Source organism: Dasypus novemcinctus, chromosome 2 (assembly GCF_030445035.2).
Source record: "Dasypus novemcinctus isolate mDasNov1 chromosome 2, mDasNov1.1.hap2, whole genome shotgun sequence".
In the NCBI taxonomy this organism is placed as follows: domain Eukaryota; kingdom Metazoa; phylum Chordata; class Mammalia; order Cingulata; family Dasypodidae; genus Dasypus; species Dasypus novemcinctus.
The window spans coordinates 190655156-190679220 of record NC_080674.1 but is presented as its reverse complement, the minus strand read 5'-3'; the positions used below and the strand labels follow the sequence as shown (position 1 = coordinate 190679220).

At 45.5% G+C, this 24065-nt stretch overlaps 1 protein-coding gene and 1 pseudogene across 1 annotated transcript; one reads left to right on the top strand and one right to left on the bottom strand.

Moving 5' to 3' along the window:
• Window positions 1-6630: 6630 nt before the first annotated feature.
• On the bottom strand, window positions 6631-7374 carry CBY3 (chibby family member 3). Its single transcript, XM_058285354.1, has one exon. The coding sequence runs from the start codon at window positions 7372-7374 to the stop codon at window positions 6631-6633; it is 744 nt and encodes a 247-aa protein (XP_058141337.1).
• Window positions 7375-21864: 14490 nt separating this feature from the next.
• LOC101439193 (mitochondrial calcium uniporter regulator 1-like) lies at window positions 21865-23401 on the top strand (annotated as a pseudogene).
• Window positions 23402-24065: the final 664 nt, after the last annotated feature.

Genomic DNA, 24065 nt, shown 5'->3' with positions numbered 1-24065 from the left:
GTAATTAACGCCACTGAATGGTATACATGAAAGTGGTTAAAATTAGAAATTCTGAGTCGAAAACAGGTTACCATATTAAAAATGGAAAAAAGTAAAAACAAGTCAGGGCAGTTCTGGTGTCTCCGCCTCATTAACTGAAAGCTACCACTGTGTCCCAGCTTCTGGGCACCCTGCAGGGGCACACGAGGACAAACTCTGGGTGTCCTGGGCAGGACTCTAAATCCTGAGACTTGGGAGGTGCTCGCATGTCAATAAGCTGCCACACCCAGTTTCCCCCAGTACCCCCAGTCTGGTACCCTCAAGACCCACTCCCACAGGTGCTCCAGTTTCTTCTGTCAGACAGGTTCAGCCGCTTTTGACAGCGTATGTTATTTATTGGGTCGTTTATTGAGATGACTAAGCCAGAACAGGGCCTGTACTGCGCGGCTGGGGCTTCTATGCTGAGTCTCAGTCCAGGGCACTGGTCTGAGAGAAATGACAGGGAGGAGACCTTTAGAAAGAGGATTGCATGATCTTCCTAAGACGTTCACCGCGGGTAAGGCCTTGGCATCGTCTCCAGGTCCGAAGAGGGAAGGAAGCACCTTCTGCTAGCCACGAGGCCTCGGCACTCCCAGAGCTCCAGGGTCCCGGGTACACCCACCCGGACATCCCCATACCAGGTCTCAGGGTCCCTTTCCCTCCCTTTCAGAGCTGCAACTTTAGTATAAGAAAACTCTTGAGCATGTGGGAGGCCCCTTTGCATCTCTGCTGCCCTTCCAGTGACACAGGCGGCCCCGTTTTTCAGGCACGTCTGCCTCCTGACTGCAGGAAGTAAGGGTTTCCTTAACCACTGCCTTGATAGACTTTCTGGCCTTCACAGCCCACTCTGAGCTGAGAGGCAGCTGACCTGAGTCCTTGCCGAAGTCTTGCCTAGGCCAAGCTTTCTCTTCCAATCCCTTCCCCTCGATCTACCACAGGTGAGGGTTTTCCATTTCGGGACACCACGGTTATCAGCACCCCCAATGACCAGCAGTGGCAGGGTCTTTGTGGCCTTCTGACAGGTGTGTGACCGGCTTCCGGCTTCGCGTCCCGAGAGTCTGCCCTTCCAGTGCTACTTCCGGCACGAACTGCCTTTGCCTATGTCTTTCCCAAACCTCCAAAAAAGCAGGGCCTGAGATTAGAACTTGGAGGCAGGCAGTTTATTTTGTAGATAATACCAAGAAACAGGGAAGCAGACTTGGCCCAATGGATAGAGCGTCCGTCTACCACATGGGAGGTCCACGGTTCAAACCCCGGGCCTCCTTGACCCGTGTGGAGCTGGCCCACGCGCAGTGCTGATGCGCGCAAGGAGTGCCCTGCCATGCAGGGGTGTCCCCCACGTAGGGGAGCCCCACACGCAGAGTGTGCCCACTAAGGAGAGCTGCCCAGTGCGAAAGAAAGTGCAGCCCTGCCTGGGAATTGTGCCGCACACATGTAGAGCTGACACAACAAGATGACGCAACAAAAAGAACCCCAGATTCCTGGTGCCACTGATAAGGCAGAAGTGGTCACAGAAGAACACACAGTGAATGGACACAGAGAGCAGACAACTGGGGGGTTGGGGGGAAGGGGAGAGAAATAAATAAAGTAAATCTTAAAAAAAAAAAGAAGAAACGGGAGGAGAAGGGAAAGTGATTGGAGAAAAATTCAAAAGTGTGTTATTGAGCTGGTTAGCAGTAAAGGCAACTGGAGGGGACCCTCTGGAGAACCGTGTTGTAGGCCTCTCAGAATTGACCGACCGAGCAGGCGGGCCAGGTCTCCACGGCTCCCATCTACTGGCTGAAGGTGGCCCCAGGGGGCCTCAGCTCTCCTGCCTGCTCCCAGACTGAGCCTTTGGGCCAAGGGAGCTCCTGAAGCTTGGGAGAAAGCTCCTGAAGTGGAAAAGCAGAAAAGCAGGGAAACTCACAACAGAACTCACAACTCTTGAAGTGAGGCACTGACAGTATACACAGAACCATCTGGCGTGGTTGCAGCTAAAATAAGTGGGCCAATCAGATGCAGCCAGAAGTTCCCAACCACCTGCTACACCGTCCCTGCCTCCTGGGGGCCTAGAAATCTGTGATAATGCCAAAAGTCAAACATGATCTGCTCTCCTGCGCTCTTCTTGAAAAGCTGGACTCAGGTGCTGTTTTTTGTGGATGTCTGCTCATTTTTGGGCAGGGGCTCTTAACCTTTTTTGTTTCACGGACCCCTCTGCTAGTCAGATGAAAACCATGGACCCCTTACTAAGTCCATACTGTTCCGTGTATTATTTAATTAATATATCATACCCACACCAACATGCCCCCACAAGAATAAAGTTTTTTGAATTTCAATTCAAGCTCATGGACCCCTTGTCAAGAACCTGTTTTAGAGCTATCTGGAGTCGAATAAGTGCTAAGCACTGTTCTGTCCTGGGATTCAGCAGAGAACAGAACAAAATATTAACAATAATATTGTAATATTTTCACAGCAATGGCAAAGAAGGTACTATATCAAAGCTAAGGGTAAATAATGGAGGGGTATAATGGAGTATGGGGTTTTTCCTTTTGGATTAATGGAAATATTCTGAAATGAACCGAACTGATGACTGCACAACTCTGTGATGAAACTGAGAGCCATTGATTGTATCCTTTAGATGGACTGTACAAGGCAAGGGACCAGGTAACACCGTGAACCCTGTGGTGAATGACGGACTGTGGTTAACAGTACAAATATGAGAACATTCTTTCAAGAACTCTAACAAATATACAATACCAATACATGGTGTTAATAATAGGATGATTTGTGAGAAAAACACACCAAATATAAGCTATGGGCTCTAGATAGCAGTAATATTATGACAATATTCTTTCATCAGTTGTAACAAATGTGTCACAGCAATGTAAGGTGGTGTGGGGTGATGTATGGGAATTCTGTATGGTATGCATGATTGTCTTGTTAACTCACAACTTCTCAAATTAAAATAATTTTTTTTTTCCTGTCCTGATGGGAGCTTGGCGTTCTAATGGGGGAAGAAAAACAATAGATAAAATGTGCAGCCTGTCAAACAGTGATAGACACTGGAGAAAAATAGATGAAAGGAGATTACATTGTGTTGGCTTGGTTGGGGGCGGGGGACGAGAAAGGCTATTTTAAATAAGGTCATCTCACTGAAGAGGTGACATTTTAGCAGAGCCCTGAAGGAAGTGACAGTGAGGCAAATCAGCAAGACACCAAGGAGCCACGGGGACGCAGGAGGGAAATCAGGAGTGTGGTGCCTGGGCGCCAAGTTAGGAAAGGTTTCATGGAGGAAGAGGGATGGAAGGCATTAAACGTTGAAGGGCCAAGTACGACGAGGACCTAACACAGAGGTCCACAGCATCCTTGACAAGAGTGGTGTGCAGGGAGTCGTGGGTGAGAAATCCCACAGTGAATGGGTTTAAGAGCAAATGAGGAATTTGAGACGCTATCAGCAACTTTTGGGGGATTTAGTTTTAAAGGGGAGCAAAGAAATGGGGCAGGAGCTGGAAAGGGATGTGGGGTCAAGAAAGGACTTTTTTTTCCAAGATAGACAACCAACGACATCTTATTTCCCTTAATCTCAACTATAGCTGGAGACTTATCTAACAGGCTTTTTGCCCTCTTCCTTAAGCCCAAAGTCATATTTTTGCAAAGCTCCAGTGTATTCTGGTAGTAAGTGAAAGCCACAAATAGTCCTCTATGCTCCTGCTCTGTCATGTCCTTCCCCTGGGGCACTGCGCTTAGCCATCTCCACGGGAGGTCAAGATCAGGGAGTGAAATTCCAGAGCAGAAAAACAAAGTCAGATACTCAAAACATTATTCTGCCCCATTTAATTCGGACACTTTAGCCCCTTAGATGTCCTTGCCTAAACAGGGCACACAGTGGACCTTGGGATTTCCTGCCCACCTGCCACTGGAGTGGCAGGGCAGATACTTATCTCTGCCCAAGGACTGCTTTTTGTTTTCCATTAGTCTGGCCAAAGCAATATTCCCTCAACCTTAGGCATTCTTGGATCACCTTTATGACTTTTGTTATTTCCCCATACCATCTACAATTTGAACTTCATGTTCTTATGTAAATTGACTTCCTTCTTAATTATTCTTAAGCAGCTCTTTATTCTCAGTGGATAAGGAATTATAATTTTTTTGAAATTTAATCTTATTTTTGACACTATCTCCAACAAGCGCAAGGTTGTACACATACCACTATTCTCTAAGACTTTTGTAATATCTGGTCTTTTTAAAATTACTAGAGAAGTTGTTAGCTTATAAGTCAATCATACATAACGTGCAGGATCCCCATATATCACCCCTTCACCAACACCTTGCATTGTTGTGGAATATTTGTTATAGATAATGAAATAATATCCTCAAACTATTACTACTATGGTCCATAGTTTACATTTAGTGTATTTTCCAAACGTCCCCCCATTATTAACACCACGTATTAGTGCTGTACATTTGTTATAGTTCATGAGGGAACACTCTCATATTTGTACTGTTGACCACAGTCGATCACCCACCTCATGGTTCACCGTATTATACAGTCCCATGCTTTATACACCCATCCAAAGTGTGCACTGAGTGGCTCTCACTTTCATCACAGAGCTGTGCAGTCATCACCTCAGCAAATTTTTGAACATTTTCCTTAGTCCAAAATTTTAAAAATCCCGTAACCCCAATTATTGACCCTTAGCATTGATAGAGCACCTTCTTTGACACCGATGAAAGGGTATTACAATATTGCTGTCAACTATAGTCCATAAACTACATTAATTGTATTCTTCCCATACTCACTATATTCTTACCACCTTGTAATAGTGACAAAACACATTTGCTCTAGTTCATAGAAGAACATTCTTGTATTTGTACTATTAACCACAATTCCTATCCACCTCTGGGTTCACTGTTATTTAGTCCCTAGAGTCTTCTCTAGCTTTCCTTCAAGCAACACTTAAATCCCTAGACTACCCCTTTCAGCCACAATCACATTTATCCTTATTTATTTTTATTGCGGTTATATATATATATATATATATGATGTACATTTTAACCATTTTTAAGTGATCTTAATTACCTTCTAGTTATTTTAAAAGGAAATTTTGTTTCACAACCATTGTAACTATTTCAAATATTTTCACTTAATCCATATTAACATAAATGCAGGATGTTAAAATACAAAAGAGCACTGCTCTAAAAGTGCCATTCTTAAAGTTTACTTTCTAAAGAAATGTTTTGTACAGCTTTGCTGATTTAATTATAAAGACATGTTTTTATACAAACTTGTAGTTTAGCAATTCTTACTCTGCTCCTGAAAGCAAGTTAGGCTGCTGCCAGGTACCCATCTTCTCTCTAGTCCAGGGGTTCTTCACCTTTTTTGTTCCACGGACCGCTTTGCCAGTCAGGTGAACACCAGGAACCCCTTACTAAGTCCACACTATACTGTGTATTATTCACTAAATATATCACACACACCCGCACCAATACGTCCCCACGAGAATAACGTTTTTTTTTTTTCATTTAAATTCCAGCTCACCGACCCCTTGCTAAGAACCCCTGCTCTAGTCCCAAGGGCCTATGTCGCCTTGGATTTTGAAATGGCCTGTCTACATTCCAAGTATTGGGTTGCAGGTTGTAAGGGCCAGTGCCCACCCTCCCCTTTGTTCTGTATCCACATCATTCACAACTACAACACACTGCCTTCAGGAACACATATCTTGCCTTGCACGGGTGCGTGTGTGTGTAGGAGCGGTGGTGGTGTCAGCGACCCGAGCGAGCACACTGACCTAGACGGGGACCCAAATCAGACTCCTAGAGCAGGCAAGGAGAGAAGCTGGCCAGGTGACAGCCTCAACCTGGCTTGAGCCAACAGCTGCTAAGCAGAAGGAAGGTCCAGGAGAGCCGAGTCTTCTGACTTTTCAGGAGAAATAGAAAATTTGGGTTTTGGGGTGACACTTCCCAATTTTTAAACATTGGCAACTAAGGCCAAAAAAAAAAAAAGTGGGTGAAACGAAACCCAGCTGAGGACTGGACTCCCCCCTGCAGAGAGGGCTGGTTCGTACCCGGGATGGGGCAGACTCCATCATCCCACCAAGGAGAAAAAGGAGGCCCTGAATGGAGGAGCAACTGGTCTCAAGCCGCACAGCCACGTGGTGGAGAAAGAACCCAAGGTTTGGAGGAAGCGCCTCTCCGGAGGGTGGTAAAATACACTGACCCCGCGCCTCCAGGCCCAGGGAACCCTGTGCGGGGCCCGGGGCCCCCGGCCTCCGCGCACACCCTATCCCCCGGTCCCCGAGCACCGGACACTTTTACTTCCCTGCGTCCCTGACTGCGCCCTCGTCCCCCGGGCCGGAAGGCCATGACCGGCCACCCCCCCGCCCCGGACACTCCCAATTGCCGGCCTGGCTCCCACCTCCGCCTTCCCCGAGGGTCGCCCCCCGCGCCCCCCTCCACCGCCCCCCGCGCCCCCCTCCCCGAGACAGGCGGCCGCGGGCCTCCGGGCGCGCGCAGCCCGCGCCCACCCGCTCCAGGCCGCGGCACCCGCGAACCCGCGCCAGCCCCGAAGCGGGCGCGGAGGTGGAGGCGCCGGCGCCGAGCGAGGACGCGCGCGCAGCACGCAGCTTTATTGCGTCACCGCGCCTCCCACGCCGCCGGCTCGAGCATGAGGACGCCGCCCGCGCCCTCGCGCTTGCGCATCTTCCTCTGCCAGGCGCGCGCCGCGGCCGCCGGGCTGGCGTCGGCGTCGAGCTTCTTCTCCAGCAGGTGCATGCGCGCCGTGGTCTCGGTCAGCATGTCCATGAGCAGCTCCTGCTGCAGCTTCAGGTAGTTGTTCTCCTCCAGCAGCACCTGGCTCTTGACGCGCTGCACCTGCGCCTTCCAGCCCGCGGCGCCCGGCGGCGAGGGCAGCGGCGCCCGCGGCCGCCCCGGCGGGCCCTCGGCCGCCCAGCGGCCGCCGCGGAACACGAAGGCCTCGTCGCCGAGGCGCGTGCGCGGCGCGCCGTAGCTCAGGCCCAGCTCGGCCTGGCGCGTGCGGTGGTCCAGCAGGTAGAAGGTGGACATGGAGGAGATGCGGCGCAGCGGCGGCCGCCGCGGCGAGAAGCGCCGCGAGAAGTGGGTGCTCCAGAACTGCCGCAGCCGCTCCCACAGGCTGCCGGCCTGGCCCAGGAGCGGGCCCCCGAGGGCCTCCACGGTGAGGTCGGGGTGGGCGTCGTCGGGGCGCGCGGTGACCAGAGGGGAGCCGTGAGCCCTTGCCTCGGGAGCCCTGGTGTCCTGAATGCTGAAGGCGAGCCGGGGCCACTGCTGGGGGGCGGGGGAGTGCACGAGTGCAGGTGAGCGTCCTGCTTCATGCAGGGCCACCTCCTCCCCCTGCCTCATCACCAAGCCTCACGGACCTGCCCTTGGCCCTGCCCTGCGTGCTCCGCGCTAGCCAACTGCTGACCACCGTGGAGCCCACACCTGCATGCTTACACTGGGAGCGGGCTCATTGGCAAACCCCCTTCCCCCAAAGGCCCAAGGAGGAGCGAGAAGTGGCCAGGTTTGGGGGCTTGTGGGGTGTGGATCCTGGAGGACTTGTAAGCAGAGTGTAGTGCTGGGTGAGGCTTGTCTGTTCCCAGTGTGAGGAAGAGCTTGAGGGTAGGTTGGGTCTAGGGTACAGGATTGGGATCAGCAGAGAGCAAGCCGCAAAGGTGGGCCAGGGTGCTAGGGGAAATGTTGTACAGGTGGGTTTAGAAGTTGAGACTTCGCTCAAGGGAACTGCTGAAGGCAGGGTTAGATCCCGATTCTGAAAAGGATCTGGTGGGATGTCTAGCATTACCAACACCAGTCGCCCTCATCATGCAGTCATTGGACACCTTTGCACTGGCCCCTTGCTCTGGGCCAGGCCCTGGTCTTGGCAGGGGATCCCAGTACAATCAGTTCCTGCCCTCAAGATGCTTCCAGTACCACTGGGAACACAAGTGTGTGCACAGATCCCAGTCCAGTGTGTTCAGTGACATCCTGGGGACATGTGCTGTGGGCAGGGACCTATGCTTAGGTCTCCAGGTAATGGGTGGTACAGAACAGACATGACCTTTGCCCCCAAGCAGGCTGCATCCTCAAGGAAGCTGAAGTCCAGAGGAGGACAGGCTCACCCTCCACCCCAGTAAGTACTGATTCTATTGTGTGAGGTGGTGGGCTATGGGTTTGTTTGTTTTTTTGAATCCCTCTTCTCCCCATGGAAGGTGTAAAGGGAAAGAACTGGGGCAGGGTTCCTTCTGTCATGCCTTGACTGAGTCAATGCCTGCTTATTCCTTTTACATAGGCAGAGGCGGGAAGGTACCACCCCCTAGATCTAGTTCAGGGAGATTATCTCTAGAAGCCCCCAGAGGACCCAGGAGGTAGAACCGGGCCCCTGTCTTCCCAGAGGACCCTGCCCTGAGAAGCTTCCCTGCATGTTGGGCCTCACCTTGAAGATGCGTTGGAGGTGTCGAGCTGCTGCCCCAGACCTGGCCCCGTCTCTGAACCACTCGGCTCCTGTCCATCAGTTATGACTCATAATGCCTCCAGCCCAGTATAGCAGAGATGCTGGCAGCTGAGCTTTAAAACAGATGTGGGACTCTCATCTGTGTTCGTGCAGCGCATTAATCAGCCTACTGTGTGCTCTAGGCACATTTCACCACCTATGTAGGGATTCTTTTTTTAATGCATGAACATACATAAACAATAAGTATATAGTAAAATTTGTGAACTTACAAAATAAACATGCATATCATCTTACAGGGCTCCCATACATCACCCCACCAGCAACACCTTGCATTGTTTTGAAACATTTGTTACAAATTAGGAAAGAGCATCATCAAAATATTCCTGCTGGGAAGCGGACTTGGCCCAGTAGTTCGGGCATCCGTCTACCACATGGGAGATCTGCGGTTCAAACCCCCGGCCTCCTTGACCCGTGTGGAGCTGGCCCATGCACAGTGCTGATGCTTGCAAGGAGTGCCCTGCCATGCAGGGGTGTCCCCGCGTAGGGGAGCCCCACGCGCAAGGAGTGCGCCCCGTAAGGAGAGCCGCCCAGCGCGAAAGAAAGTGCAGCCTGCCCAGGAATGGCACCGCACACACGGAGAGCTGACACAGCAAGATGACAGAACAAAGAGAAACTCAGATTCCCATGCTGCTGACAACAACAGAAGTGGACAAAGAAAAACACGCAGTAAATAGACACAGAGAACAGACAACTGGGGCGGGGGAGGGGGGGGAAGAGGAGAGATGAAAATAATTAAATCTTTTAAAAAAATATTCTTGCTAACTATAGCTCATATCTTACCTTTGGAGTATTTTCCTCCAACCCACACAATTACAAACACCTGTATTAATATTATATATTTATTATCATTCAGGAGAAAATGTTTTCCTTTTTGTCCTGTTAACCACAGTCCATCATCCACCACTGGATTCCCGTTTTACAGTCCCATGCTTTGTACAATCCATACAAAGTGTACACTCAGTTGTTTTCATTTTCATCACAGAGTTGTACTGTCATCACCTCAGTTAATTTTAGAAAGTTTTCATTACCCGTGTACCAATTCTTATACAATATAATTTAGTGTGTCTGCTTTTGACTGTAGGTAAATGGAATCATTCTGTCTCATTTCTTTCCCCAAGCTTTGTAAGATCCATCCATATTAGTATGCTGTGGTTCGTTCATTTTGATTGCATAGTATTCCATTGTATGAATATAGCTCCATTTAAATATAATTTTGCTGATGATTGTGACAGTTTGAAGTTCTTTTATGAATCCCAAAAAGAAAAAGATTATGTTCTTGAACTAATACATTCCTGTGGGTATTAGACCCTTTGGATTGGACTGCATCAGTGAGGCATGACACAGGCTGAGTCTTGGCCCTCTTACTGGAACCTTATATAGACAGAGCCAAAGAGAGAGAGTAACAGAGAAAGGAAGCTGCCATTTTTGATCCATTTGAGAGAAGACTCGAGGATCACTAGCAGCCAAAGCTGAAGCATGCTGTCCCCAAGAGGCTGGGCCCACAGAGCAGCTCAAGTCTGAAGAGACGAGCAATAGTCTTGATGGCTCAGAGCTGAACTCGGGAAGAAAGCCAAGCAGCCAAGGCTGAGAGAAGAGACCTGGAAAGAGACAAGCACTATGCCTGGTTGCCCACAGCTGAGCTCTGGGAGATGGTAGATTCTGGAGGGAAGGCAAGGACCTCGGCAGAGACCAGTGGCTGTGATGGTTAGGCTAATGTGTCAGCTCGGCCAGGTAACTGTGCCCAGTTGTTTGGTCGAGCAAGCACTGGGCTAACTGTACTACAAGGGCATTTATGGACTTCAGTCACCGTTGACCTTATTGCAGTGGTAAATCATAGATAGCTGATTATAGTTACATCAATCACGGAGATTGCCATCAGCAATGAGTGATGCTTAACCCAATCAGTTGAATACCTTAAAAGGGGAAGTGATTCCAGCATGGAGTGAGAATTTCCAAGTTTGTATTTGGACAGCCATTGTCTCCCAGAACTGATCAAAAACCTTCTTTGGACTTTCATTGGAGCCCCTGATTGCAGCCTGCCTGTGGAACCTGGCCTTGCGCATCCCCACGGTCATGTGAGAGACTCTGATAAAATCTCATGCTGTTGACAGATAGCGCTTGTTGATTCTGTTTCCCTAGAGAACCCTGACTAACACAGCGGCCATCTTGCTTCACCACTAACACAGCGGCCATCTTGCTTCACCACTAACACAGCGGCCATCTTGCTTCACCACTAACACAGCGGCCATCTTGCTTCACCACTAACACAGCGGCCATCTTGCTTCACCACGTGGCAGGACCCCAGGATCACCAGTAGCTGGCTTTGTGAGAGAGCATCTCTAATGGTGCCTCAATTTGGACATTTCATGGCCTTGGAACTGTAAGCATTTACCCCAAATAAAATTCCCATTATAAAAGCCAACCCATTTCTGGTACTTTGCATCAGCAGCCCTGTGGCAAACTAAGACCATGATCAAAAGAATGGAAGTGAAGAAAAATATTCCCTCATCAAGCGAACATTCATGTGAAACGGGGTGGGGATCAGAAGCAGAGCTTGAGATGGGAATTTCATTCTAGGGGAGTGAAGAGGATCATCTCTCTTGACGCTAACTAAGGTGGTACAGGGGGGTTCCCTAGAGGCAGAACCTGTGACCGGAATCCTGTGAATGATTTATTGGGTTTGTGTTCTCAGGAGAAGGGATCAAGGGAAGCAGAACAGAGCAGGGAAGAAAAGCTAAGCAGATGTGTGGTCCCATGCCCCCACGGGGAGCTGTGAGCATAAATTGCATTCCAGAGTTTGGCCCCCCGTAAGGTAAGAGGGCCAGCCTTTTGCCTTCCCCACTGCCATTTCAGTCAGTCGTTGTCAGAGGCATCAGTAACTTATCAGCCAAAACTCATGGCATCTATGGAGTGGGTACATCACCAATAAAAATAATGCTGTAGAGTGCCAACAAGCCTGGGGGAGAGAGCAAGAAAACAGAGCATAAAAAGGAAAGGAAATAATGCAATGTATAAAAATTCCTGGTTGTGATTCATGCAGTGAAGAAAATAAAATAGGGAAATAGAGAAAGTGGCTTTAGGGCAGGGTGAGGGTGACGTGATGCTCATTGATACTAAGGCTTGAATGATCAGGAGACCCCTGCCACATGAAGCTGTGGGGGCTGGGATGGGAAGGAGCTCAGTGTGTTTGAAGGACAAGTGCTGTGCATTGGGGTAAGGGAAGGAAATGAAGTCAGCCTTTCCTGCCAAGACCACCCTGTCGACTGCCATCTCATCTGCTTGGGATTCCTGACCTTAAGATGTCCTTTACAGAGGTGTCCGAGTCTTGTCTTAGGGCCTCCAAGTCCATCCAGCCTCCTCTGTGACCCACTCTCCAAGGGAACTCACAGTCTGCGGTAGAGCCTTGTGGTAGCACCACCTCTTGGGAAACTTTTTAACAGTTTTATGAAGGTAAAATTGACATCATAAGCTGCATATACTTTAAATGGGTAATTTTGCACGTGAACTCACTAGCACAATCAAGATCGTGACCACCATTACCTTCTGGAGTATCTGTTCCCTACAGCAGTTTCCTCCACTTCCATCACCATAGAATATTTTGCATTTTCTAGAATTTTATACAAATGGAACTATATAGTATGCACTCTTTTGCACTTGCTTCTTTCAGTGTAATCATTTTGCGATTCATCCACGTTGATGCATGTTATCAATAGTTCATTCCTTTTTATTGATGGGCAATATTCCATTGTATGGAAATACCACACTTTGTTTTTCTAGTCACCTGTTGGAAAGGAGGGACATATCCAGTTTGGAGGCTTTTAAAAATTATTACAAATAAAGCTGCTATGAAAATCTGTGTGAAAGTCTTGATGTGGACATTTGCTTTCATTTCTCTTGAGGAAATAACTAGAAATAGAATGGCTGGGTTATGTTATACATGGATATTTAACATTTTAATAAGGCACCAGACTTTTTCCAGAATGGTGTACCATATCCCTACTAGCACTAAATTAGATTACCTCTTCTTCCACATCCTTGCAAATACTCAATCTGGTAAACCTTTCTAATTTTAGCAATTCTAGTGAGTATGTAATTGTATCTCATCATAGTGTTGATTTGCATTTCTCTAATGATTAATCACATTGAGCATTTTTTCACGTGCTTGTTTGATATCCATTTTGGGGAAGTAGCTGTTCAAATCTTTGCCCGTTTTTCATTGGCTGTTTGTCTTGCTGAGTTGTAGAAGCTCTTTGTTTTTTCAAGATTTATTTCTTTTTATTTGTTTATTTTTCTACCCCTCGTTGTTTGTACTTGCTGTCTGCTCATCTTTCCTTTTAGGCAGCCCTGGCAACCTAACCTGGGGCCTCCCATGTGGAAAGGAGGCACCTAATTGCTTGAGCCACCTCTGCTCCCTGTAGAAACTCCTTAATGGTAGATATAAGTCCTTTGTCAGATATGTGTTAGAAATATTTATTCCTAGTCTTTAGCTTGCCTTTTCATTTCCATAGCAGTGTCTTTTTGAAGAACAGGTTTGTAATTTTGATAAAGTCCAATTTATCAATTTCTTTCTTTTAAAGAGTTCATGATTTTTTGTGTCACTCTTAAAAATTCTTTGCCAGACCCAAGGTCGCTGAGATGTTCTCTGTTTTCTTCTGGAAGTTTTGTAGGTTTAGGTTTTATGTTTAGTTCTGTCCTCCATTTTGGGTTCATTTTTGTTTATGGTATGAGGTAGGGGTCAATTCATTTTTTTCCCAGGTAGATATCAAATCAACCCAGAACCACCATTTATAGAAAAGACCAGCTTTTTCCCCACTAATTGCAGTTTTGTCTGTATTCATCATAGGGCCACATATGGGTACATCTGTTTCTGGGCTCTCTCTTCTCTTCCACTAGTCTGTTGATCTGTCCATGTACCAACACCACATTGATTAATTATGGTGGCTTACCATAAGTCTTGATATCTGGTAGTGTAAAATCTTTCGCAGTATTCCTTATGGTTGCTTTGGATTTCTATGTCCTTTGTATTTCCACATAAACTTTAGAATTAGAATGTCATTTTCCCCAAAAACCTTATGCTGGCTGTTTAAAGCTCCTTCTTCCTGTTATCAGGATACTGAGAGCCCAAATCAGCCTTCAGCTAGTCTGATGGGTGTGGAATCAGAGCCCAGAACCAAGCCCGGGATTCATATTCTCTCTCTCCCACTTTATGAATGCCACTTTTAATGAACAATCATGATATTTCAGGCAGGACACTGGCAATAATCAGGCATGGTTTGTACAACTTTCAATTTCCCTTATCCCATGGACTATCAAAATAGAAAAGCCACAAAACCAATGACATCTTTATCCTTGATGCTTTGCACAGGAAACGTTTAGAGGACAGACAGTTTCCATCGAACATTAACTCCTTTCACAAGGAGACTTTGATTTTGAGGCAACTGAAAGAAGACGGCAGAATTTACAGATCCACAGTCTAAAAGCTATGGTTGTGACGACTCTGTCTCCATGTCCTCATGGTAAAGACTAAATTTGGAGCCAGGGAGGTAGGGCCAGGTCCCAACAGGTCAGAAAGTTCGTTCTGATGGCAGAGAGGAAAGAATAGGACCTAAAAATAAATTTCATGACACCGCACCACAAAGCATCTGTTCCACGGTGGTTGTTGGGTATGCATGTCACTGCGTCTCTTCTGGAAACCAAGGAAGCAAAAATCTTACTTTCCCCCAACACCATTTCAGTCCAGCTTCTGAGATATTCTGAAAGTGACATTTGCTCCTGCCCTGAAACAATCATAAGGGATTATCTGTGCTAATAAAGCTTTTTGAAAAAATTCTGCATTTGTCAAAAATCTTGATAAATATTGTTCTTCAGACAATACCAAATACAGAAAGTACACATCTATGAAAAATGTACACATTTTCTGTAGTTAGTTATTCTCTGCCTTCTTTACGTGGTGTTTTTAGGAAGAGCACGTTTAGCAGGTAAGGATGCCACTACTCTGATTCATCTTCCACTTGGTCCTTTTTCAGCCTCTTTGGCTTTTTTGGATGGTTTGGTGGTGACAGGAGTGGGGGGATTTGCAGAATGCATGGGTGGCAGTGGTGGTGGACTTCCCGCATCCAGGGTTTTCTATGGCTTCCTGCCCCCTTGTCAATGCTGCTTCCAAGCCAGTGTTCTTTAAAATTGGCTCCTTGCCAAGAAGGTACTATATCAATGCTAAGGGTCAATAATGGGGGTGGGGGACATGAGCAGGTGTGAGGTTTTTCCTTTGAAGTAATGAAAACATTCTGAAATGGACCAAGTTGATGACAGCACAACTCTGTGATGAAACTGAGAGCCACTGAGTATACATTTTGGATGAATTGTACAAGGCAAGTGTATTAGTCAGCCAAAGGGGTGCTGATGCAAAATACCAGAAACTGGTTGGTTTTTATAAAGGGTATTTATTTGGGGTAGGAGCTTACAGATACCAGGCCATAAAGCATAAGTTACTTCCCTCACCAAAGTCTATTTCCACGTGTTGGAGCAAGATGGCTGCCGACGTCTGCAAGGGTTCAGGCTTCCTGGGCTCCTATGTTTCTGGGGCTTGCTTTACTCAGCTTCAAGTTTCCTTCCTTCCCGGGGCTGGCTTCTCTTTCCTCTGCATGCTGACTTCCAGGACTCCAGTTTAGGTCTTCAGCATCAAACTCCAAAATCAAAACCCCAACATTAAAAGTCCTCAACTCTGTTCTTCGCCATGCCTTTATCTGTCCACCCACCCCTTGGTGGTTGGGACTCAACGCCCTAATCATAACTCAGTCATGCCCAGGTACAGATCAGATTATAAGCATCATCCAATATTTCTTTTTGGATTTCATCAATTTTATCAAACTGCTACAGCAAGTGTCCATGTAACAGCGAATCCCATAGTGAAGGATGGACTGTGGTTAATAGTACAAATATAAGAATGTTCTCTCATGAATTATTAACAAATATACGATACTAATATGTGGTATAAATAATAGGATGGTTTGTGAGAAAAACACACCAAGTATAAGCTATGGACTGTAGAGCAGTAGTATTATGACATTGTTCTTTCATCATTTGTATCAATAATGTAAGATATTGGGAGTGGAGCAATGTATGGCAGTCTGTATAATATGCATGATTGTTTTGTTAACTAACAACTTCTCAAATAAAAAAAAACAGCTCCATGGACATTCTTTGGAATCGATGAGTTCTGTATGAAAAAGGTTTAAATGATGTTGATTCTCGTATTTCCCCGATTTGACCTATAGGAGCTACTTCAAGCTGGCTGCTATGTCATTGTGATACCTCCATCATTTGGGGGCAGCCTCTCCTTCTGGCATAGCAAGATATTCCATGCCCATCTTGTGTGTACCTTACCTCACCATGGAATTCACCATTTCTCCAAGGAGCCCTTGTTCCTTTTAGTGAGGAGTAGTATTAGAGACCAAGATCTGGGCATGAAAGCCTGATTTTCCTGTGCATGAGAGATATTTTAGAGTTATAAAGGGCTGAGGATCTCAAGGATTGAAATTATTAAATTTATGCCATATATCATTGCTGGGCTTGGCACTGAGGAGAATGCATAATGACGGACCAATTGCTTGTCTAAAGGGAGAGGAACTTCACCATGCTAGGGAAAGGACAAGAACTAATTCAGAGAGGAGAGCAACAGAATCAGCAGCTAAGAAATTCCCTTCTTCACCCTAGTCCACAGGGCCCAGGCCCAGGCAAGGAGACCAGAATCCCCTGAGAAATTGTGGATTCCAAGTTCTGGTATACAAGAGAGTGAAGGCCAACCAATCCAATGTCCACATAGAAGAGGTGGCATTGGATTGGGAAAAGTGGACATGGTGGACGATGGGTATGGGGAAAGGCAGGAAGAGATGAGAGGTGGAGGCATCTTTGGGACATGGAGCTGCCTTGGATGGTGCTTCAGAGGTAATCACCGGACATTGTAAATCCTCACAGGGCCCACTGGATGGAATGGAGGAGAGTATGGGCCATGATGTGGACCACTGACTATGAGGTGCAGAGGTACCCAAAGATGTACTTACCAAATCCAATGGATGTGTCATGATGATGGGAACGAGTGTTGTTGGGGGGGGGAGAGGGGAGGTGGGGGGTGGGGCTGAATGGGACCTCACATATATATTTTTAATGTAATATTATTAGAAAGTCAATAAAAAAAATAAATAAAAAATAAAACTTCTTCAAAAAAAAAAAAAAAAACAAGAGAGTGAAGGGCCCTGAGAGTTAGTACTGATCCATGTGCAGGCAAGGAGAAGTAGGGCCAGTAGAGGCAGTATTGAGGAAGGAAAGGAAGGGCCAGAGCCCTGCATTTGACAGTCTACAACTGAATAATTTTTGCTAGCAATAACTCACATTTTCTAGAGTTTACTATCTATGCATTGTATTGTCCTATGCATATTAACTCATATAATCCCCACAATGACTTTATGAGGTGTTTTAGTTTCCCGGCTGATAAACACCATACAATGGGTTAGCCTAACAGGAATTTATTGGCTCACAGCTTTCAGAGACCAGAAGTCTTGCTTCTTCCCAGTACTGGTACCTTTGGCTGATTGATAATCTCTGGGGTTCCTTGGCTTTTCTGTCACATAGCAAGGAATATGGAAGACTTCTACTTTCTCCTTCTGGGTATGTTGATTTCCATCTTCTGGCTCCTTCCCGTGGTGGTTTCTCTTTCTCTTTCCTTATGAAGGACTCCAGTAATCTGGATCAAAACCCAACCTATTTCATTTGGGCCACACCTTAACTAGAGGGACATCATGAAGAGATCTTATGTACAATGGTCCATACCCACCACAATGAGGAACAAAACTAAGAACTTGTCTAAACGGGGACACAATTCAATCCACATCATGAGGTATTATCAAATATATGCCAAACTAATACATTGAGTTACTAGTAAGTTGTCACAAATTTGACTTAGCTTACCCAGATATTATTAGGTTCTTTTTTGAATCAGGCAAAATGGGAGCTAAGATATTCCAGGTGAGTATGGCGCAGTGAGATCACACTTTGAAAATCCCCTCTGTGCAATAATGGATGAAATGTCTAAGAGGAAACCAAAGGACAGAGTTGGGATCAAGTACAAGATAAACAACTCTCTGAACCTGAAATGGAAGAAGGACACAAACTGGTTCGCCACAGGTGTCACCTGCTGTTACCTTAAATGGGCTCTGCCTGGGAAGCAGACAGCAGACCTTGGAAGTTTAGTTCTGGTGGGAGAAATAGGACCTAAAGCACTCCATGCAAAATAGAGAAATGGAGTTAGGCTACTGTTTGAAGTCAGAAGGTGGGATGACCCCTTCCCCTTCACAAAAGGAGACTTAGAAATAAACTATCATTCTGCTGATTGGGTTTATTGTTGTTTTCTTTTTTTGCTCTGTTTTTTTGTTTGTTTGTTTCCCAGAAGTTGCACGATTTTGCCTTCCCACCAGCAATGCATGGGGATTCCTACTTCTTCACATCCTTGCCAACACCTGTTACTTGCCATTAAAAAAAAAAAAAAAAAAAAAAGCCAGCGGGAAGTGGACTTGGCCCAATGGATAGGGCATCCGCCTACCACATGGGAGGTCCGTGGTTCAAACCCCGGGCCTCCTTGACCCATGTGGAGCTGGCCCATGCACAGTGCTGATGCACGCAAGGAGTGCCATGCCAGGCAGGGGTGTCTCCCGCATAGGGGGGCCCCACGCGCAAGGAGTGCGCCCCATAAGGAGAGCCGCCCAGCATGAAAGAAAGTGCAGTCTGCTCAAGAATGGTGCTGCACACACTGAGAGCTGACACAACAAGATGACGCAACAAAAAGAAACACTGATTCCTGGTGCCACTGATAAGGATAGAAGCAGTCACAGAAGAACACACAGCAAATGGACACAGCAGACGATGGGGATGGAGGGGTGGGGGGGGAATAAAAATAAATAAATAATAACCATCTTAGCTGGTATGAAGTGGTAGCTCATTGTGGTTTTGATTTGCATTTCCCTAATGACTAATGAAATTGCGCATCTTTTCATGTGCTCGTTAGCCATTTGTACATTCTCTTTGGAGAAATGTCTATTCAAGTCCTTCGCCTATTTTAAAATTGGGTTGTCTTTTTTGTTGTTGAGTTGTAGAAATTCTTTATACATTTGGGATGTTAAACCCTAATCAATTATGTGTTTCCCAAATATTTTCTCTCAATCTGTGGGTTGTCTTTCACTTTCTTGATAGTATCCTTTGGTGCTCAAAAGTTTTTAATTTTGGGAAACGGACTTTGGCCCAGTGGTTAGGGCGTCCGTCTACCATATGGGAGGTCTGTGGTTCAAACCCCGGGCCTCCTTGACCCGTGTGAAGCTGGCCATGCTCAGCGCTGATGCGCGCAAGGAGTGCCGTGCCACGCAAGGGTGTCCCCCGTGTGGGGGAGCCCCAGGTGCAAGGAGTGCGCCCGTGAGGAGAGCCGCCCAGCATGAAAAGAAAGAGCAGCCTGCCCAGGAATGGCGCCACCCACACCTCCCGTGCCGCTGACGACAACAGAAGCGGACAAAGAAACAAGACGCAGCAAATAGACCCCAAGAACAGACAACCAGGGGAGGGAGGGGGAATTAAATAAATAAATAAAATCTTAAAAAAAAAAAGTTTTTAATTTTAATGAAGTCCAATTGTCTTATTCTTTTGTTGGCTGTGCCTTTGATAACATATCTAAAAATCTATTGCCAAATCCAAGGTCATGCAGATTTGCTCCTGTGTTTTCTTTGCATGTGACATCCTTGCACATGGCAGCACTGCACGTGGGCCAGCTTACCACACAGGTCAGGAGGCCCTGGGGATCAAACCCTGGACATTCCATATGTTAGATGGATGCTCTGTTGGTTGAGCCATGTCCACTTTCTTGTAGGAGTTTAGAGTTTTACCTTTTACATTTAGGTCTTTGGTCCATTTTGAGTTAATATTTGGATATTATATAAGTTAGAGTCCAACTTTATTCTTTTGCATGAGGATATTCAGTTTTCCCAAGATCATTATTGAAGAGATTATTCTTTCTTTCACCATTGAATGGTCTTGGCACTCTTGTTGAAAATCAATTGACCATAGATGTGAGGTTAATTTTTGGGCTCTCAGTTCTATTCCAATGGTCTGTCTCTATGTCTTTCCTTATGCCAGTACCACACGGTTTTGATTACATGGTTTTGAAATATGTTTTGAAATCAGGAAATATTGGTCCTCCACCTTTTTTTTCTTCCTTTACAAGATTGTTTTGACTCTTCTGAGTACTTGAAATTATATATGAGTTTTAGATTGTGTTTTTTTTTTCTATTTCTGCCAGAAATGCCACTGGGATTTTGAAAGGGATTACATTGAATCAGTAAACTGCTTTGGGTAATAATAACAAGCATCCTAACAATATTAAGTCTTCCAATTCATGATCATGGGATGTCTTTATTTCTTTCCATTTATCTAGATCTTCTTAAATTTCTTTCAGCAATATTTTGTAATTTTCAGTGTACAAGTCTTAAACCTTTTAGGTTAAATTTAGCCCTAACATTTTATTCTTTTTTTTTTTTTTTTTTTAAGGAGGAACTGGGGAATGAATCCAGGACCTTGTATATGGGATCAGGTGCTCAACCACTGAGCTATATCTGCTTTCCAGTGGGAGCTGGTTTTTTCACTTGTGTGTTTTTGGCAGCATTTGAAAAGAACTGGTGATGAATCTTACATGCATTCGCTTTTGCTGTCTCCTGAACCTTCTCTAAAAAGACAATAAAGGGATTTATTAAAAAGCATAAACCCATGAGAACAAAGAGAGTGGGAGAGGGGAAAACAGCCTCAGAATCTGGGTAGCTGAAAAATTAGGCTGAGAGATGCCTAGTTGGCTGGCAGTGGAGAAACAAGAAATAGCGTGATTTTGATGTTCTAGAACCAATGAAAGGCTCAAGAGATGGTGGCCACCAATAACTCTGGATGTGAGTGTGAAGAGGGTACTATTAACAGGAAGGTTGGTTGAAAGTCTGTTTCAGAAGTTAAATCCCTTTCTCCATCCAAACTGAAGTTAGGTGATATCCTCTACCCTGGAAGAAAACTAGGAAGGGTAAATAAAGTAAACTTGGGGGATACCAAGCACCATTTGAGGACAGAATATCAAACTGAAAATAAGGAGATTAGTGTATTTTTATACAGAGTCTCCCTTCAGCTCCCAGAAAGCTGGCACCAGGCTCATACCTCCTAGCAAGGGACTGAAAGAGGCTTCCCTGGGGAAGCTGCTCAACCCTGGAGTTAGATCCAGAGATAGGACATTGAGCGATTCCCGCCATCTAACACACCAAGCTCTAGTCTGCCCACAAACAACCACAAGTAGCCATATATTAGCTCCAATACTGGTTGCCCATGGGAGTTACTTGGGGAGCTTTGAAAAATACTGATGTTGGGGCCCTCCTCCAGAGATTCTGATATAATGTGTTGGGGGTACAGCTTGAGCATTGGGATTTTTAAAGCTTTCCAGATGATTCTTGTGTGTGTGGTCAAGGTAGAGAACCCTTGCAATATTCTAGTTTGCTAAGCTGCCAAAATGCAAATACCATGAAATTGGGTTGGCTTTTACAATGGGAATTTGTTAGCTTACAAACTTACAGTCATGAAGCTGTGAAAATGTCCAAATCAAGGCATTGTCAAGACGATACCTTGTTCCTGAAGACTTGCTGTTGGTGATCCTGGGCTCCTCTGTCACATGGAAAGGGACATGGTGGCATCTGCTGGGCTCTTCCTTCTATGATGAGTTTTGTTGCTTCCAGCTTCTTCCCTGGCTTTCTCTCGTCTCTCTCTAAATTATATTCTCTTATAAAGGACTCCAGTAAGAAGATTCAGACCCATCCCGAATGAGTCACATCTTAAGTAAAGTTCACATCTTGTACAGATCCTACTCACTAAAAGATCCTATTTACAATAGGTCCACCCAGAGGAATGGATTAACTTTAAGAACATACTTCTCTGGGGTTCAAACAGCTTCAAACCATCACACAATGTAAAACAGAGAGGCCTAAAACAGGCGCCAGAAAAAAAAAAAGAAGCAACTTTGAAGAAAGAAAAAAAATCTTCACCTAAAACTCTGTAAGGGTAGTAGTATGGCCAAGTGACATCAGCTAATCTTTTCCCCACAAAACCACTATAAAACTGCAGAAAACTAGAGTGGGGAAAATGGTGTCAGTGCGAAGGGGGATATGAGCACTCTGCAATTTCTGTGTGATTCTTCTGCAAAACCCCAACTGCTCTGATTAAAAAATATATTTTTTAAAATACTTGGGAAAAAAAAAATTAGGACTCTGGAAATTGACCAAAAGCAACGAGACATTGAGAAGCCATTTATTTGTTCAGGAAACACATATGAAATTCGAGTGAGAACAGTGGGAGTTTGTGACATTCTTGGCTGAAGCTGCTTCCCTTCCTCCAGCTTGATCAGCAAGGTAGAAGTATCAGGACTGGGAAGACCACACAAACTTACAACTTCTCTACTCCAGGGGGCTGGCTTGATCTGGAACAAACTTCAATGAGATACCACTAGAATGGCTTTATCAAAAAAAGACAGGCCTGGCCACAGCTACCCCATGTCCTCCACCCAGGCCAGGCTCAGCGGCCTCCGGAGGTGCCCTTGGTGCCATGCTGGGGGTATCACCTGTGTCACTGGTGCCCTTCACCTGGGGCATCCCAGCAGCCACTCTTGCTTCCTCTAGAAGAAATCAAGCCTCTGCTGGGTCCCTGTAAGTGGGGCACAAAAGGAGAGATTTCACCTCTTTTGGAAGTAGGGGACTTTACTTTGACACCCATGTCTTACTCACATGTTTACCAGGAGTAGATGAGTTTACTACTCAACATGCCAAAATCATTTTATCAGCTTTGATCAAGGTCACGGAGGACATTGTGGATACTGTCTATAAAAACATGTTCACCAAGATGTAGCAAGAGCTCACTCTTCAGCACACAATATCTCAGATTGCCAAAGTGCAAAATGATATGATTATTATGGAAAAGTATGAATTTTTGACCCATGGAGCAGAAAATGAGAAAATAAAATGAACTACAGCGGATAAAACAAGTAATGGATGAAGTGATCAAAGTTGGAAGAGATACCAAATTAGCTTTTATTCAAGAAAAGAGCAGAGTATAAGAATTGTTTTCGGGAAACGGACTTTGGCCCAGTGGTTAGGGCGTCCGTCTACCAGATGGGAGGTCCGCGGTTCATACCCCAGGCCTCCTTGACCCGTGTGGAGCTGGCCATGCGCAGCGCTGATGCGCGCAAGGAGTGCCATGCCACGCAAGGGTGTCCCCCGCGTGGGGGAGCCCCACGCGCAAGGAGTGCGCCCGTGAGGAAAGCCGCCCAGCGTGAAAAGAAAGTGCAGCCTGCCCAGGAATGGCGCCGCCCACACTTCCCGTGCCGCTGACGACAACAGAAGCGGACAAAGAAACAAGAGAAGCGGACAAAGAAACAAGACGCAGCAAATAGACACCAAGAACAGACAACCAGGGGAGGGGGGAAATTAAATAAATAAATAAATCTTTAAAAAAAAAAAAAAGAATTGTTTTCATGGAATGAAAGGAAACTTCTCTACATGAGGACAGAAGTAGTGGCACTGTATCCCTTGCAAGATGGAGCTCTCACCTAAGTAGACAGGAGGATAGACACTGAGGTTGCTCGCCTCAAAACCGTGTGTGAATCACACAAGCTTGATGATATTAAATATTTAGTATTTTTGTGCCTAACAGTAGCTCTTGAGTTTTTCACTTAGAGATATTTACAATCTATTTAAAGAGTAAAAAAAAAAAAGTGTCGGTGACAATACGGAGAAATTGGAACCCTTCCATGTAGGAATGTAAAATACAGCAGCCACTTTAGAAAACAGTTTGCCAGTTTCTTAAAAAGTTAAATATGAACTTACGGTATGAGTCAGCAATTGTATTTCTATGCATTTAAGTGAAATGGAAACATGTTGACATATATTCATAGCAGCATTATCTGTCAGGTGAAAACTGGAAACATCCAAATGTCCATCAACTGATCAGTACCTCAACAAAATGTGGTTTATCCATAGGATGGAATATTAAAAAGAAACAAATTATTAATGCATGCTATAAAATGGATGAACTGCAAAAGCGTCATACTAAGTTTAAAAAGCCAGATGTAAAAGACTACATATTGTATGCTTCCATTTATATGAACTACCTACAAAAGGAAAATCTACAGAGGCAGAAAGCACTTCAGTGGTTTCCCAGGTCAAAGCGGAGTTGACTGCAAACAGACATAAGGGAACTAGTTGGGAGATATTCCAAAACTGGATTATGGTGATGGGTACACAACAACTCTATACATTTACTTTAAAAAAAATCATTGAATTGTACATTTAAAATGAATGAACTTTATGGTATGTAAATTATAACTGAAAGTTAAAAACAAACTTCAGTATGGTAGAATAAAAGACATCTAAATGTCTAAGAGTTCCAAAAAATTTACTTTGCAAACATTATTGCTTAGGAAGCAAGTGGAGGC

Excerpts from the sequence above, each read along its gene's own strand:
- CBY3 (XM_058285354.1), bottom strand. The coding sequence starts at position 7,374 with ATGAGGCAGGGGGAGGAGGTGGCCCTGCATGAAGCAGGACGCTCACCT.